At 44.4% G+C, this 17,761-nt stretch overlaps 1 protein-coding gene across 3 annotated transcripts; it reads left to right on the top strand.

Moving 5' to 3' along the window:
• The first annotated feature begins 2,845 nt into the window (after window positions 1–2,845).
• On the top strand, window positions 2,846–16,867 carry SOHLH1 (spermatogenesis and oogenesis specific basic helix-loop-helix 1). Of its 3 annotated transcripts, none has more exons than XM_030207215.1 (6): window positions 2,846–2,933; window positions 3,939–4,082; window positions 5,012–5,159; window positions 6,616–6,722; window positions 12,454–12,539; window positions 16,535–16,867. In XM_030207215.1, exons 1-6 carry the CDS (start codon window positions 2,899–2,901, stop codon window positions 16,726–16,728), a joined length of 714 nt encoding a protein of 237 aa, XP_030063075.1. In that variant the 5' UTR covers window positions 2,846–2,898; the 3' UTR covers window positions 16,729–16,867. The 3 variants fall into 3 exon arrangements, with proteins under 3 accessions (XP_030063075.1, XP_030063073.1, XP_030063074.1); XM_030207213.1 differs by having other exon boundaries at window positions 16,463–16,867; XM_030207214.1 differs by lacking the exon at window positions 2,846–2,933 and adding an exon at window positions 3,221–3,271 and having other exon boundaries at window positions 16,463–16,867.
• The last annotated feature ends 894 nt before the right edge of the window (window positions 16,868–17,761 follow it).

The following is a 17,761-nucleotide window of genomic DNA, read 5'->3' as shown; positions in this document are numbered from 1 at the left end:
GCTCCTCCCCCTTAGAAGTTGCACATGATGGAATCAGAGCGCACAACTTCTAGAATAGCAACTAAGGGCAATTGCACAAATGCTAATTGGTGCCAATTTGTGCCAATTAACACCAATTCATGCCACTAATTGGCTAATTCCAATTAATTATTTAATCAAGTTACATGCGCAACGGCCCTTATCCTATAACTTGTGCATGCAAATTTGTGCACTAGACATAAATTTGGGTGTGGAAATTTCTAGAATCTAGGGGCTTGTACACTTTTGGAAGTGTTATGCACACATGCTGTTTTTTGCACGCTGATCCAGCCTCCTCACAGTGTGCATGCTTCCATCCGGCTGTTTTCAGAAAAAACAGTCTGCACTGGTTAATACTTTAACATGGCTGGATCGCTTTCCAGACTGCCCTCTCCAGTGTATTCCCCCTGCTCCTATGAAAGTATTAAACAGCCACAGAGTAAACCACATGGGCTCCCTGCATCCATAGGAGCCAACTCTGTAGGTGCTGTAGGTGCTCGAGGACCCCCAATATTGAGAAAATTCCTTGTATGTGTCCAGGGAGCAGTTATTTCCATTGGGCTTAGCACCCCTAATAATTTTGAAAAGTTGGCTCCTATGCCTGTATCCAGGCTCGATAGTTTTGTGCTAGCACCAGCCTTCTCTCTGTTGGAGCTTACTGGGAGATCCTACACAGAAACAGCGGATTGTCCAATGCCTGCATTTCAGTGAGCCCTAAATTCCTCTCTTTGTCTATCTTGGGGGGGGGGGGGGGGGGGAGGCAGGCCTTAACAAAATTTGCTCCATTTCTGGCTGGATTGCCTCTGGCTGCTTCATTGCTACTGGTCCTCTGTTTGAATTTACTGGCCATCGAATCAAACTATCAACCTGACAGCTATTAGAAATGAATAGTCTTAGAGACGCAGGACTTCCACAATGTGATACTAGCCTTTGTGTATATACACAGATACAGTGCATGTATGCTTACAGATAGGTACAGATGATTATATATACAGACATTCTCACATACATCAGTACTAGAATAACCAGATTTTATAAGAACACACATACACTGCATCTCAGTCTTTGTTAGGCAAGGAGCCAGTTCAGTCCCAAGATCCCTTGGAGAGGCACCTACAGTGGGTCAGTTCTTTTTTTAACTTTTTTGTTATATAAGGCAAGCTCTTCTGTGATGCTTTAAAAGGGAATTGATACAAAGGGGGCCCCTGTTGACTATCACTCTATTAAATTACACTAGATTAAAAGAAAAAAAAAAGATTTAAATCATTTTTAATCTCTGGCATGCCTGTGAAACCAGGGATAGCTGGAGAAGGGGGATGAAATCAGGGCAATTGCTCTGGCCCCCATGAAGCTGAAGGAGGTATACAACCTGCTGCTAGGCTTTGGGGTCCTCGCACACATTTCTGCCCTGAGCCCCAGCATGTTTCTGTGTAACGTGCCCTCCCCCCCCCCCCCCCCAATTGCTCATATGTTAAAGGGAGAAATAGAGCTACCTGGAAGTGTATCTGTGTGAGCAGCCATCATCGTCCACAAAGCTCTGGTTCGTGTAACACTCAGTGCACATGGCAGTGGCCGTCGCTCCCGCCAGTGTGTCTTGCCCAGCCGTGGATTTATAGATCCCCTGGAGGCTCCTGTCGTCGGCTGAAAATGGCATCTGAAAAACGTTGAGAACCCCCTTGGTGAAAGAAAAGGCGCTAATCCTGGCGAAAGCATGAAGCCTTCCCCCGTTGCCCTGTAGTCCCAGCTTTTTAATTTCTATTTCCAAAAAATTGGCTTCTGTAAAGTCAGCTCCATGACAGACATTCAGGCTTCCCTGGGGGAAGGAGGTGGAGAAAGATTTGACCTCAAGCAAAAGGATCTGTTCTGTTGAAGCTGCACTGACAGACCACCTGAAACAAAGTTGCAGATGCTCTAGGATTAGTCAATTAAAAAAAAAATAATGCTAAAATCCACTGATCATTTTTTTAGTGGCAATTTGGATCTTGGTTTGGCCTTCTCATGCTGAACAGAGGTTGGAAAAGTTGGACAGAATGAAATAAAGAGGCAATTCCCTTCTGCAGGCAGCCAGGGAAATATTTTAAGTAAAAACCGATGTCCCTGTGTCAGCTTCAGAAGTCAGGCATCATATAGACAGGGAGCAAGTTTGTAGAGCGGTTCTTTTATTCAACCTAGGCTTCATCCAGTCTAAGGCGAAAACAGCAAGCTTACTGGTCTTTTCACGAAACGCACGCATTTTTTGGTCCAAAATTGATTTTTTTTTTTCCGTGGTTCCCAATTGCTTTCCTGATTTTCGGAACATATCTGTGTAGTGGCGCCATCTTCTGGGCACGAGTGAGACATGCAGCTTTAAAAGGTGCAGCCAAGTTTTGGCATCCCTCAGGTCTCCTGGGACCAGCTCTGGTCAGGTTTTTCAGGAGATCCACAGTGAACATGAATGTGACTTGTTAATGTCGGGGGAGATTCACTGTATTGCAAATGCAAACATACTTCATGCACTGTGACGGGCTGCAGGATTTTCAGAATTTGTTTGTAATCAATAGAAATAAAATAAATCATAGAATAAAAATAAGATAATAAGATATAGAAATAAATAAAAAGAAGGTATCATCTTATTTTCTTTTCTTTTATTTCTATTGATTACCTTTAAAAGGTGACTAACATGGCTACCACATCTCTCTATTCAGAATGTTTGGAAATCACCGTTCTATCTATAATTTCACGCCAAATAAATATATATGATATTCCTAGGAAGGGCTTTCAGGCTTATAAAGCTACTGGTATGACCGAACGTAACCCAGTTTCAAAGTGAGAACCCCCCTCTGTTTGAGGGGTCTGGGCCCTTTAAGGCAGCCATTGGTATTCAAAGGCACAGGGAGCAGCATGGAGGGGCAGGCTAGCTCTGTATCTACTCTAAGGTAAAGGATCTGGAGGTTACAGAAATTATAACGGTAGAAGCCCACGGTTTTCCCTTCCCTCTTCTGTTGTAAGTAGAGGCTTTGACTCTAAACCAACAATTTCCACCGCACTCAGTCAGAGAAAAAAAAAAAAACCTGCAGATAAGGACAGGAAACAGTTCAGAGCCGCTGCTGGCAAAACTCAGCAAGGTGCAGGGGGTTGGCACACTTCCTACCAACACTAATTTTTCTTGGGGCTTTCAAACCTAAGCGTGTTTGCAAGTTGCTGCAGTTACAAGGAGCCCTAATAAAGTTCCCCAACAGATGGAGACAGGCAGAACATGTGAAGAAGTGCCGCCGTAAGCAATACGCCGTTGAACAAGAGCAGGTGTCAGCACTCCTACAGAGCTTCCAAATTAACCAGTTCCAGGAAGGAAGGAAATTTGAGGCCCGTCCTGGATTTCGGTCAACCTTAACCCGATGCCTTATTGGACCGGCAGTGCTGATTTTGATGTATAAAATCGGGGACAACAAATACCACACTGCTCTGGGAAATAAGGTCTGGCTGATTCTCCCTCCTGGAACTGGGTAACTTGGTAGCTCTGCTCCTGTCTTTCGGAAATGTTTGGCTTCTCATCCAGTTTAGCCAGGCCCAGGAGGGGGAAAGGAGAGCAGAGAAACAACCAGTTCGCCTCTCTTTCATTTGTGTCAACCACTGCCTGGTGGGGGGAGGGGGGAATGCTTACCCATGGCTAGGCCTCTGATCCAGCATTTTGCCAAAGTCCACAGATAACACTGCAGATATCATCCTTTGTTTTGACTTTCCATTGATCGGCTTTCTCCCCCAGTTTATGCTAAATATAAAAAGTCTTTTGAACTGGAAAGAAATGACTCACCCAGTTGTTCACTTGTACATGTCTCTGCATTTCCTTGGGTGTTTGCATGGCGTTGGGCATACTTGGTATACCAGATGTAAAGTGTGATTCTATACATTTCAAAGTAGTGCTCTTGTTCTTTTCTGCTCAGCTCCAGGTGCAGCACAGTGCCAGACCTCCATGGGCAGTGTGTTGACGAAGATCAGAGGTGCCAATTAAAGGAGCAGCACCAGGCTCTGACCAAACCTTGGACTCGTTTCCGTAAGCAGAACATGGTGAAAGAGAGGGACAGGAGGTGAGCCATGAGTGCCACAGTTCTGTATCTGTAGGTTATAGGGGTGGCATTTTACCCCCCTTTTTTTTTTTTTGCTTCCCCTGTGCCAGCTGGAAACAGCGCCAGGAAGAAATTAAAAATGCACATTTGGAGAAAGTGAATGTGCTGGAGCTAGCTGGGAATTATTTGTAATATTTATGCCTACAGGGGAGAGAATAGTCCATTTTGACAGTCTACCAACAGGAGGGTGAGTGGATGCTGCCGGACTGTGGGAAGATTTTTTTTTTTTTTTTTTGTGGGCATAAAGGTAACTAGGGTTAGAGAAAATTATGGAGCTAATGTGAAATAACGTAGTGCATGATGGAAAATTAGAAACACATGGTATTCAGCACTGCCTTCAGCATTCCTCTTCCCTACTAAGGACTGAGCTGTAACCTGTGCTATAAAAGGGGGCCCACACTCCCAGACAAAGCAGATAGTATTTTAAAAGAAAGCTGTACCCGCAGTCCATGGTCCCCTATGGCAAAAGAATCCCTTGTAAGTAGCAGTTAGAAATCTTACTGTATCGCTATTGTAGAGTTTTAAGTGGCTAGTCCAGCCCCTTGAGAGCAGCATCACCTGTAGTCTTGCTTGAGAAAACTGATTGGTCTGGAGTCTGTGATGTCACAAATGACATCACTTGCACAGTCACCACAGCTTATGAAAACAGGTTTGTATGAAGTTTGTGATTATCACAAATGACATCACGTGCACAGTAAAACACAGACAACATTTTTGCATTATCAGTCATTTACTCCTAAGTGTTCAGAGAGGTTCAGCATGTATTAATCCTGGATGGGTGTTACTGCTTGACAAATGAGCTTATAAATGAATGTCCAGTACAGAGGACCAGTTTTTCTGAGATTCAGGGTTAACGTGCTCCAGTCTGATGTAACCGTTGGACCTTTCAGACGACGGATCACAGTCAGCTGTGAGCAGCTGCGGGAGCTACTGCCAGCCTTTGATGGGCGCCGGAGTGACATGGCTTCTATACTGGAGATGACAGTGAAGTACCTGGAACTTGTCAGAAAGCTGTTGCCAGCACAGCAAGAATCTGCCGTGAGTCAGGCAGCAGGTTTTCAGTTTGTTTTCTGTTTGTCTTCTGTAATTCACAAAATCCTGTTCATAAGCACTTTAGAATTGTTAGGGATTAAAGGGCACAAGTCTGTGTCTACTTATCAATAATAAAAAAATAAAAAAAAAACACCTGAACTAGGTAATAATTTTCATTTCTGGGCAATCACTAAAATCCCAGTGTCATCTGAAAGAGGGACTATCCTCCCCATCCCCTTTCCTTACTTCCTTTTCCTTGACTACCCTTCATGCCACACCTCAGGGTGCAGTGACCCATGTTCCCTCTAATTTTTGACAGGCTGTGTGTGCAAAATTTTCTTTGTGCAACTTTTTATTCACTGAGTTTAGATTTGTGCACTATGAGCCAAGTGAATACCTCAGCAAGTATAATGCAGATCATATTGGGATTTCAAAAGTAAGTCATTTTTTAAATGAAAGTTGTTCTACATTAAGTTATATGAGCATATCATTTAATTTAAATAATTCGAAAACATTAGCTGCTAAGATCAGGCGGGTGAGAATAGTTTGGTTCCCCAGTGCTGTTTTATAACAATTAAAATTTGTCACAGTATTACATTTTATTGTTTGCGCTGTGTTTTACCATAGTGCACTGGGTTCACGATCTGTATGTGAACGCACACACACGTACCTTAGAGCAGTGGTTCTCAACCCAGTCCTTGAGACACACTGAGCCAATCAGGTTTTCAGGGTACTTCCAAAGAATATGCATGAGATAAGATCGGCATAAAATGGAGGCAGAGCATGCAAATTTATCTCATACATATTCATTGAAGATATCCTGAAAACCAGACTAGCTGTGTTTGTTGAAAACTCCTGGCTTAGAGGAAACATTGGCACTGACCCAGGTCTGGCATACCCAGTTTCTGAGTGTGCCTGCCCGTGCTGGTATATAATGGGAGCATAGGGCACAACATGTTAAAAATGTGGCTTTTGTCATCATGGTGATGTCACCAGCAGGGAGGTGCCATGATGTCCCATGTATCAGTCCATGGGACTTTCATGTCTAGCAGTTTTCTGCTGACCTGCCTTTTAGCGTATGTAACTGCCAGATTAATGGTTCAATTTATTAAAAGACATTACTGTGATAATGCCCATTAATGTGTGTTACTGTTTGCCAAAGGTCCTATATTATGCAGGGAGACTAATTATTAATAACATGTTTGTTTATTTACAAAATGTAGACCCCACCCTACCAGTTTCACAAGTCAGCAGGCTGGCTTAGAGCCTTAAAACCAATATCACAATTACGCAAACATAATATAAAACTCATAAAAATCAAAATAAACCCCCCACCCCTTAACAGTCCCAGGCAACCTACAGCTGCTCACAGCCAGTAAGCTTAAACTGCACCCCCACTGTAAACAGCTAGTATTGGCTGACTGAAATGAGTACTAATCTGGGTGTATTTTTATTGCCCCAGGTACTGGCTCCATCCAAGGAGATGACCCAAGTTACAGAAGGTACCAAAATGGATAGGAACCAAATTTCAAGGGAAGATTCAAGAGAGACCACTCTAGATCAGCATGGGTGAGTGTTCTTTAGCACCGGTAAACATGTTTAATATCCAGAGCTCTGTGACAGTGGGATATGACTCCCCTGGGAGAGAATCCAGTATATCAGAGGAGGTTGCTTGAATTGGTGTGGTACTCATGGGATGAAAACTGTTGCACTGACCATACGGGTCTTGTCTTGCAGTACAAATCCATATTTGGATATGCACCACTCAGATTCCTCCTTGTGAATAATGCCATCCATGTTTCCATTTGTTTATAGCAGTATTTTCCAAATCCGGTCCTGGAATACCCCTTGCCAGTCAGGTTTTCAGGATATCCACAATGAATAAGCATGAAGAGATTTGCATATAATGGAGGCAGTGTACACAAATCAAGCTCGTGCATATTCATTGTGGATATCCTGAAAACCCGACTGGCAAGGGGTACTCCAGGATAGACTTGGGAAACACTGGTTTACAGCATCACATTTCATAATATAGAGTTACAGGTTTGCCAAAAAGCTTTTCAACTTGTACTAGTCAGAGCAGTTCTTTTGTAAATGGTAGAAGTCTTCTTCAACAATGGATATTTTTATTGCTCCTAATTCATTTCCTCCCTATCCTCTCAGCCCTGGGGAAAAATCATAGGGGTTGATATTCAGTGTTATCCCCAGGACATTTTGAATGAGCATGCCACTGATCACCCAGCTAACTTTACAAAAAAAAATTATAACACCACACAATATTTCCCTGCCCCCCATAGCTACTCCTTCATGCCACCCAGCTGGTAAAAAGTTGTGGGGAGAGCACTGATTCAGCAGTATAATGATTTCATCTGGGCCTGTCTGCACAGTGTCACTGAATATCCATACAGACAAACATGGCATTATCCAGATAGTGCCGGGTGGTCACAGGGTAGAGCTGGAGCAGTGATATTCAGTCCATTAATTGGTTAACTTTCTGGAAGAAGTTAGGACACCAATAAAGCTGTCCTAAGTTTATCCAAGTGATTATCCGGATGGCATTCTGAATATCTGGATTTAATTCAGCTGCGGCAGCCAGCTGAATATTGATCCAATAGTGTTGAGTTTTAATGTAAAGGACCAGGAACCTTGAGAGCACAAGCATGCTGATCTGTCAACAACGGACGCTTTAGAGAGCACCATTGATCTTCTGCTGGAACTGTTTTACTGATCTTCTTGTATTCAGGGCAAAGAAAGCAAAAATGATGAATGCTTCTGGCACCGGAGCATGCAGCCCATCCTGGAAATGTCAGGCCTCCATGTCCAGGGCATCTGCAGGAACAAAGGGTGAGGTTCCATCCAGGGTACACGCCCGGCTCATGGTATGAAACTAGATGATAGTACACTTGGGAATAAAGCAATGTTAAAGAGGTGGGCTTTCAGTCTAGATTTAAAGGTGGCCAAGGATGGGGCAAGACGTAGGGGCTCAGGAAGTTTATTCCAGGCGTAGGGTGCAGCGAGACAGAAGGCGTGAAGTCTGGAGTTGGCAGTAGTGGAGAAGGGAACAGATAAAAAGGATTTATCCATGGAGCGGAGTGCACGGGAAAGGGTGTAGGGAAGGATGAGTGTGGAGAGATACTGGGGAGCAGCAGTGTGAGTACATTTATAGGTTAGTAGAAGAAGTTTGAACAGGATGCGAAAACAGATAGGGAGCCAGTGAAGGGTCTTGAGGAGAGGGGTAGTATGAGTAAAGCGACCCTGGCGGAAGACGAGACGGGCAGCAGAGTTTTGAACCGACTGGAGGGGGGAGAGGTGACTAAGTGGGAGGCCAGCAAGAAGCAGATTGCAGTAGTCTAAACGAGAGGTGACAAGGGTGTGGATGAGGGTTTTGGTAGAGTGCTCGGAAAGAAAGGGGCGGATTTTACGGATGTTGTAAAGAAAGAAACGACAGGTCTTGGCAATCTGCTGGATATGAGCAGAGAAGAGTCAAAGATGACCCCAAGGTTTCGAGCTGAGGAGACAGGGAGAATGAGAGAGCCATCAACAGAAATAGAAAACGGGGGGAGCGGGGAGGTGGGTTTGGGGGGGAAAATGAGAAGCTCGGTTTTGGTCATATTTAATTTCAGGTGGCGTTGAGACATCCAGACAGCAATGTCAGACAAGCACGCTGAAACTTTGGTTTGGATGCAAGGTGAGATATCAGGGGTAGAAAGGTAGATTTGGGAGTCATCAGCATAGAGATGGTAGGAAAAGCCATGGGATGAGATTAATGAACCAAGGGAAGAAGTGTAGATAAAAAAAAAGAAGAGGGGACCAAGAACAGAACCCTGAGGTACGCCAACAGGCAGAGGGATAGAAGTAGAAGAGGATCCACCAGAGTGAACACTAAAGGTGCGGAGGGAGAGGTAGGAAGAGAACCAGGAAAGGACAGAGCCCTGGAATCCAAGTGAGGACAGGGTATCGAGAAGTATGCTCTGATCGACAGTGTCAAAAGCAGCGGAAAGATCAAGAAGAATGAGGATGGAATATTGACCTCTGGATTTAGCCAGTAATAGGTCATTGGAGACTTTAGTAAGCGCAGTTTCGGTTGAGTGGAGAGGGCGAAAACCAGATTGTAGTGGGTCAAGAATAGCATGTGAGGAGAGAAAATCAAGGCAGCGGCGGTGAACAGCACGCTCAAGTAATTTGGAGAGAAAAGGAAGGAGGGAGATGGGTCGGTAATTAGAGGGACAAGTAGGGTCAAGTGAAGGCTTCTTAAGGAAAGGTGTGACCACAGCATGTTTAAAGGCAGCAGGGACAGTCGCAGTGGAAAGTGAGAGGTTGAGAATGTGACAGATAAAAGGAATAAGAGCAGGAGAGGTGGCTTTAAGAAGATGGGTGGGAATGGGATCAGAGGAACAGGTGGTACATTTTGAGGAAGAAAAGAGAAGTGTAGTTTCCTCAATAGTAACTTCAGGAAAGGAGGAAAGGGAATGAGGGGAAGGAGAGAGAGGGGAACGGACTAGTGGAGGGAGAGGTGGTGAGGTAGAGAAAGCAAGGTTTATCTTTTGAACCTTGTTGAGAAAGAATTCAGCAAGGGTCTAAGGAGATAATGAAGGGGGGGAGGGGGCACCTTGAGGAGAGCATTCAATGTGGTGAAGAGAAGTCGAGGATTAGAGCCAAGAGAGTTGGTCAGTTGGATATAATAATCCTGTTTGGCACGTAAAAGAGCAGATTGGAAGGAGGTCAGCATGAACTTAAAGTGTAAGAAATCAGCAAGGGCCCGAGATTTCCGCCAGAGGCGTTCGGCGGAGCGGGTACAGGAACGTAGGTAGCGGATATTAGAAGTCAGCCAAGGTTGGGGTTTTGTATGCCTTACAGGGCGGGTCATCAAAGGTGCAAGAGTGTCTAAGGCAGAGGATAGAGTATTGTTGTAAGAAGAAACAGCCTCGTTGACAGTCGTGGATGGTGCCACAGTAGAGAGGAGGTTTGAAACATGGGAGGATAGAGATGAAGGGTCAATATCGTGAAGATTCCTAGATAAATTAGATAAGATAGGATGGGACTGGGAGGGAGGAGATTTAAGTGTGAAAGTTATAAGATGGTGATCAGAGGAGGGAAGATCAGAGGCAAGGAAACTAGAGGGTGAACAGTTGGAGGAGAAGATGAGATCAAGACAGTGACCATTTTGATGAGTGGGGGAGGTGGAGCATAGTTGGAGATTAAAGGAGGACGTTAAAGTGAGTAACTTGGAAATATAAGAGTTGGAAGGATCATTAGCAGGAATATTAAAGTTACCAAGGATGAGAGAGGGGGAGGAAGGATCATGGAAGAAGGCAAGCCAGGCGTCAAAGTCACTGAGAAAGGATGAAAGGGACTTATCAGGGGGCGATAAATGACCGTTATTCGAAGAGGCAGAGGAGAGAAAAGGCAGATAGAGTGGACTTCAAAGGAGGAAAAACAGTGAGATTGAGGTGGAAGAAGGGGTTGAAATCTGGAGGAGGGAGAGAGAAGTAGTCCAACACCGCCCCCACGGCCAGCAGGGCGAGGAGTATGTGAAAATAGATAACCGCCATGGCACAGGGCTGCGACTTAAGCAGAGTCATCAGGGCAGAGCCAGGTTTCTGTTATGGTGAGCAGATGGAGGTGACGCGAGATAAAGAGGTCCTGGATATAGGCGAGTTTGTTACAGATAGAGCGGGCATTCCATAGGGCGCAAGAGAAGGGCAGAGAAGAGGAGGGGAGTAGAGAAATAGAGATGAGGTTAGAGAGGTCGCGGTGAGATCTGTGGAGTTGGGATAATAGTTGGTGAGGGGGGCCAGGATTGGGATTGATGTCACCGGCTGAGAGTAAGAGAAGGAGTAAGAGAGTGGAGGAGAGTAGGAGAGGTGTGGCCACGAAGGCGTCAAAGGCGAGAGGTATTTAGGTGGAATGGGGAAGGCAAAATGGACGGAAGAAAGAGGCGGAGATTAAAAGCCAAGAGGGAGGAAGAGGGTAGGAGAGAAGGTGAGGTGATGAAGTCGATGGATGGGCAGTGAGTTCCTGTAGCGGAGAGAGGTAGGGGGTGAGGGAAAAGATTAGGAAGGGACAGGGCTAGGAAGAGAATGTGAATAGGGGCCATAAATGACTGAGGTACTTTAGCAACTGGGAAGAAGATTAGATGTAAAGAGAAAAATGCCCCGGCGCGCGGCACCTAGAGCGGAGGCCCTGAGTGGATCGGAGTGGACCTGGGTGTCACCCCGGAGAAGGCTGTAAGGATATGCAGATGAGCTGCAAGTCCTCCACAGCACCTGAAAGGCAGCCGGTGGTAGAGCTGGGCACCTCTCAGCTGAGGAAAGGCTTACCAGGGGTTAGGCCGAAGCTAGCATTCCTCCCCCTGAGGGTCGCCTGATCCTAGCCAAAAAGCACCTAGAAACTCTGTGCACTTGGAGCGAGGGCCCTGGGAAGATCAGGGTGGAACTGGAGTCACCCCGGATACAGCTGTGAGGAAATGCAGAAGGGCTGCAAGTCCTCCACAGCACCTGGTGGGAGCGCTGGGCACCTAGAGCGGAGGCCCTGAGTGGATCAGAGTGGACCTGGGTGTCACCCCAGAGAAGGCTGTAAGGATATGCAGATGAGCTGCAAGTCCTCCACAGCACCTGAAAGGCAGCCGGTGGTAGAGCTGGGCACCTCTCAGCTGAGGAAAGGCTTACCAGGGGTTAGGCCGAAGCCAGCATTCCTCCCCCTGAGGGTCGCCTGATGCATTTTAATAGAATATGTGCATACTTTGACTACCCATGCTCTACCCAAACTCCTCCCCAAACACACCTACACTTGGGTCATGTAAATGTAGGTAAGAACATTCTTTGAACACACAACCCCAAAGCAATTTCATGCAAGCCCTTTTCTGTGCGTAAAACAGGGTTTACCAGTGAAACAAAGTTTATCAGATGACCCCCATACCATTCAGAGTATCTGCATGTTAAGCATTTCCTGGTGGCATGTAAGTCCCATCTAATGTGGAAATCAACCAGTGTATTTTACATGCTGTGTTGCAGGACTCTCTTTGTGTATGGGGCCATATTTGTATTTTAGATAGGAGAGGTAACAAAATGAGGCAGTTAGCAAAGGTTAGAACCTCCCGTGCAGGACACGTTTTTTGCATGTCCTATATACAAAGATATATTTCACACTGGAGAGGTGAATAGGTGACAGGCCTTTTTTGTATCCTTGGTGCTGCAGCATCTTACCCAGGGAGATTTGGATTGAGTATCTAAATCCTGGGAACTCCATCATTTTAGCTTTTCCTTCCTCACCCTTGTATATATCTTATTTTTGTTTTCAGTATGAAGCCTAACACTGAAATGATAGGTGCGATTCCCCTTCCTCCTCTACCGTGTGCCACCGCCGAGCAGTGGATGGATGAACAAGGTAGAGTTTTCTGAGTCTAAAGTTGAGAGATAAGTGAGGCACATTTCTACAGCTGGTTATTGGTTGATGTTGACTTAATAAAGCCTTGGTCTACACTCTAGTCCTCAAGGGTTACCAACAATCAGCTTTTTAGAATATTCCTATTGAATGTGCATGAGAGAGATATGAATGCCTACCACCTCTGTTGTTTACAAACCTCTCATGCATATTCATTAGCAGTATCCTGAAAACCTAGCTTTTCTTGTAGGTTGATTGGCTTGATGTAAAAATTAAGGTCTTTGTAGTCTAACTCCTTTATCAACTTCTCCTTCTGTCAAATCTTTTTTGACTCTATTAAGGTTTTCAGCATTGTAGGTCCAACCTTTGAAATAACCTTCCCCTTCACCTTTGGTTAGAACCATCTCACTCAACCTCTCATTTTGCTCTCAACAGTTTCCTTTTTCAAGATGCCTTTGGATCCTAGATCATGTATTACTTTATGCCGTTGGGATTACTGAGCGCTATCTGGAAAATTACCTGCATCGTTCCTTTATTTCTACTATTTTTAACTATTGTACTATTGATAATGGAGTTCCTCTTTCATTTTTCTTTCTCCCTTTGCTTAATATATGATATGATAGTGCTTATATACCACTAAATCTCAAACCAAATGGTGGTTCAAAGCGGGTTACAGAGTAATCCCATATTAAGCCAGAAGAAGAAGAAACGTAATTAATTCTATAGAATTCAGGTGTAATATTTCCTAAATTATTATGATTTTAAATCCTTACGAAAAGCAGTGTAAGAGGTAACAGAATGCAGGTCCTCAGGTAATGAGAGCCAGATTTGAACAGCTCGATAACCAAAAGATTTGTTTCTAGAATTTTCTTATACTTAATGCCAATAAACGAAGCAAAGAGTAAAAGAAAAGGACATCTTGTTCTTGAAGATCTCTTAAAAGGAAAGACCACCAAGTTTAACGGATATTATAGACTGATTCCATTAAACATTTTAAATACTGAACAATCTAGTTTAAATGAGATGTGGGCTTGTACAGGTAACCAGTGTGGGGAAATCAGGGCTGAAGTGATAGTATCATGTGTCTTAAAACAATATAATTCTGGCAGTCTAGTTTATAATTTAACAATAATAGACAGATACAGTAATGTAAGTGGGATAGAGCGAGAGCCTGAACTAATACAGTAAAATGTTTTCTGTCAAAATAATGACAAACATTACTAACTTTAATCAAACACTTTTTTTTAAATCTTTTTTTTTTTTAATGACTATAAACCGCCCTGAAAGTTCTGTCTCTAGGGCAGTATATCAAAGTTTTAATAAACCTGAAACCTGAATTACCTTGTACGGGAGCTTTGGAAGGCCTGTTGATACCTTTTCCAGCTGAGATCACAGTACTCAAAAAGTCTGAGGGGAAAGTATCAGAACAATTTCTTTTTTATTATTATCATTTTTTGAAATATTACATTTTAAAAAGGAAACGTGTTATTTGACAGTTAATTAACAATATTTCATAAATCAGGAATCAATCAAAAATACAATAAAATAATCTAGCCCACATACAGAATAAGAGAGTAAGAAAAGAAATCTCAAATACATAGTTTATGCATCATAAACCTAAAATTTATGGTGGTAAATCTTGACAAAACCCTATATATTTCTCCAGATACCATCTCTATGATGACAAACTTTCCAACTGAGAAGGCTCAAAAAAGCATATTGATTACCATTCAAAGAAATTAAACATTTTCATGGAAATCTTAACTAAAAAGTTCCACTTTTTGCGAGAACTTTATCTCCTAAGCTCAAGAACAATTTTCCCCTTGCTTGGCTGGCCCGTGCCACATCAGGAAAAATGTGTATTTTTTTTACCCACAAAACAAGACATCCTTAAACTTAAAGAACAATTTTAATCCCATCATTTTGTCACCCTCTTTGGAAAATGTAATGAATAGGGTCTGTCTTGAGGAAATCTCATCAGTGGAGGACTCCAAAAAATTAGTTAAATCTAAGGAGCCCCAAGTTAAAGTATCAATTCCACCCTCAGCAGGATTCTCCAAATGAGTTCTACAAGGTATATAATAGAAATTGTTTAATGAAAAAGCTTCAGGCTTAGAAATCTTTAGCACCTCCTTAAAATATTTATGCAGCAGTGTCTCTAGTGATATCAGTCTAGTTATAGGAAAAGTCAGAACACAGTTTTTCACTCCACATTTGAAACGTTTCCATGCCCCTAGCCATGGGGAAGGTGAATTGGTATGTAATGTTCTCTCATTGCCTTTTGGGGAGTTTACTTTGTACCCTTACCTTCTTCGTGTGGAGATTCTCAAAGATACCTTTGCTGTGGTCCTTGCTGATTAATTATCTTGCGAAAGAAACGAGTGGTTACAGTGTCATCTTGTCCCAGATTTCCTTGAACTAATGAAAGCAACTCTGTAAACCGTTGTGTTTCTTTTATGATTGCAGAGTTGCTAGGTACCTTGGAGAGGCGGAAGGGACACCTAACTTCTTTAAGGCCCAGATGCACTAACCCTTAACGACCCTTTAACGAAGAAATTTTCAACCGTAGCATGCATTAAAGGCCATTTTCCGACGATGCTAGCAGCTAACGAAAACGGAATGCAAACGAGTAACTACCATTGAAATGTGGACAATTCGGGATGCACTAACCATACCGACGATTGCACCGAATCATTTAACGTGATAAATTTAACGTGAAGTCAGAGCTGTCGTTAAGGCCTGAGCTGTCATCGCCCCGCTTCCCCGTGCAGTATAAAAATCCAAGCTGGCATGTTTAAAAACAAAAGTGAGATAAACAACACAAACACGTGGCTCCCCGCTTCCCTCTGCATAAAATAGAAAATGAAAACAAAATCAAAAAAGGATCGGGAGGGAGCAAAGGCACTCGTCAGGAGCATCCTGTATGGACGGCCTTGCCCCCCCCCCCCCCCCCCCCCGGCTGCTCCACGCTTCCCCCTGCACGAAAACTCCAAATTTTAGCAGCCCCGGCCCCCCTCGCTTCCTGTTCCTTTCTCTCTATTCTCCCACAGCTCCGCCTCCCGCCATCCTCCGCCCCCCCTCCGCATTACCGGGCCCGCACAGCGCCTCTCACCTCTGTATGAAGGCGCTGCACGGGCAAGTAGACCATCTGATTGCTGCAGTCTTCAGGACGTCTCTCTCCTTCCCTGAACTGGGCCCGCCCCCGTCTGACGTACAAAACCTACGTCAGACGGGGGCGGGCCCAGGTCAGGAAAGGAGAGAGACGTCCTGAAGATTGCAGCGATCAGATGGTCTTGCCCGTGCAGCGCCTTCATACAGAGGTGAGAGGCACTGCGCGGGCCCAGTAATGTGGAGGGGGGGCCGGTGGAGGGGGGAGCTGGGGCGACGACCTCAGGGGGCGGGGCACGGGGCGGAGGATGGCGGGAGGCGGAGCTGTGGGAGAGTAGAGAGAAAGGAACAGGAAGAGAGGGGGGCCGGGGCTGCTAAAATTTGGAGTTTTCGTGCAAAGGGAAGCGGGGAGCAGCGGGGGGGGGGGGGGGGACGAGCGCCTTTGCCCCCTCCCGATCCTTTTTTGATTTATGTTTTTAGTTTTCTGTTTAATGCAGGGGGAAGCGGGGAGCCATGTGTTTGTGTTTTTTTTGTTGTTGTTGTTTTGATGTTTGTGGCATGCGCAGAGCAGCCAGCAAAACGCTTGGCTGCTCTGCACATGCTTTAGTGGCCGATTACCGACGGGGATTACACCACTTTAATGAATGTTTAATACATTGTACTTTTCAAAACCGCACCAAACATGTGCAACTTGTTTTTTCGGTGCAATCTTCGTTTTTTCAAATTCGTTAAGGACTTTTACGTTTTAGATTTTTTTACGTTTGGTTGATGCATCTGGGCCTAAGTCAGCATGCATACAGTGTTCTTTTGTCTTCCAGAGCAAACACACTTCAAGCCCTCGGCCCATGAGCTCAGCATTTGTGGTGATCCTTGTTCCCTTCCCTCTGCAGATTGGAAAGAATCTGCTCCAGGGACAAAGGACCAGATGTTGATCCTTGGAGAGCTGGACCCCACCCTCCTGCCAACTCTGGAGAAGCCTGGCAATATGTTGGAAGTTTGGGAGCCATCAGCCTCCAATCCTGACCTGGGTTACCATGAAGAGATAGAGACAACTTTTACTGACATTTTCTCGTTTGAACTCTAACTCTGTAGGTTCTAAACTGCCCTATGTTGAAGTTACTGTTGAATTTTTCTCTAGAAGAGGTCTAGATTTTCCTTTCCTAATTCCAGTGCATTTAGAGGTGTTTTACTAAGGAGCACTAGCATTTTTAGCTCATGCTAAAAATCAGCTGGCGCTAAATGCTAAGACACCCATTGTATTCCTATGGGCGTCTCAGTGTTTAGCGCAAGCTAAAAATGCTAGCACACCTTAGTTTTAAAAAAAAAAACCTAAGTTCAGAAAGAGAAGGATGGGCAACACTGGTCTTTGAAAGCTGGTGATCAGTATGTGCCCAATGAGAATGCAGTTAATGTGCTTTGCTTTAGGTTTGGGGGCCAACTGAGTTGAAGACCAGCTCTGCCTGTCCACAACCCAGTGGATAGGGCAGCCATTCCCAAACCAGTCCTCAGGGCACTCAGGAGGTTTTCAGGATATCTACAGTGAATATGTATGAGAGAGATTTGCAAGCATGGGACTAGGTGTGCTCTGAGGACTGGGATGGAAATAGCTGGGATAGAAGGTTACAAGATGACTCCATGTCACTTAGGACAAGCTGAACCAGGCCTGGTTTTTACCCCCGTTTGAATGGAGACTGGCAAAGCTTGTCTTAGGTGGTTAGAGCTTTGGTCTGCCCATCTGACAGTTTGAAAAGTTCTCTCTCTGCATGGACTCTGGGTTTGGCTTTGGGGAACAAGCATGAGCTCTTTGGCCTCGTGTGCGTCCTGTTGCAGTCAGAGATGTAACATAGATGCCAGAAGTGTGCTACCCAGTCAGTCATCTACCCAGAAGTGGCTATGTTCATGGGATAGTGCTATAAAAATCTATTATCTTATTGCTTTAAGTATGTGAAGAAAAAAAAACATAAACCCAAGGTGAAGAAAACTGAGCCTGTCTCTTTTTAAACTAGTTGGGTCTTGGTTACGGACCGTTCTTTATTTGCACGGTGTTGGGGGAGGAGATTCCTACATTTAGTTTATGTTGTCACTGTTATAAATTTCAGCAGTTTTGTGTGTTTCAA

This window comes from Microcaecilia unicolor, chromosome 6, assembly GCF_901765095.1.
Source record: "Microcaecilia unicolor chromosome 6, aMicUni1.1, whole genome shotgun sequence".
NCBI lineage: Eukaryota > Metazoa > Chordata > Amphibia > Gymnophiona > Siphonopidae > Microcaecilia > Microcaecilia unicolor.
Note: the sequence above shows the minus strand (reverse complement) of the source record. Positions and strands in the feature narration are given on the sequence as shown.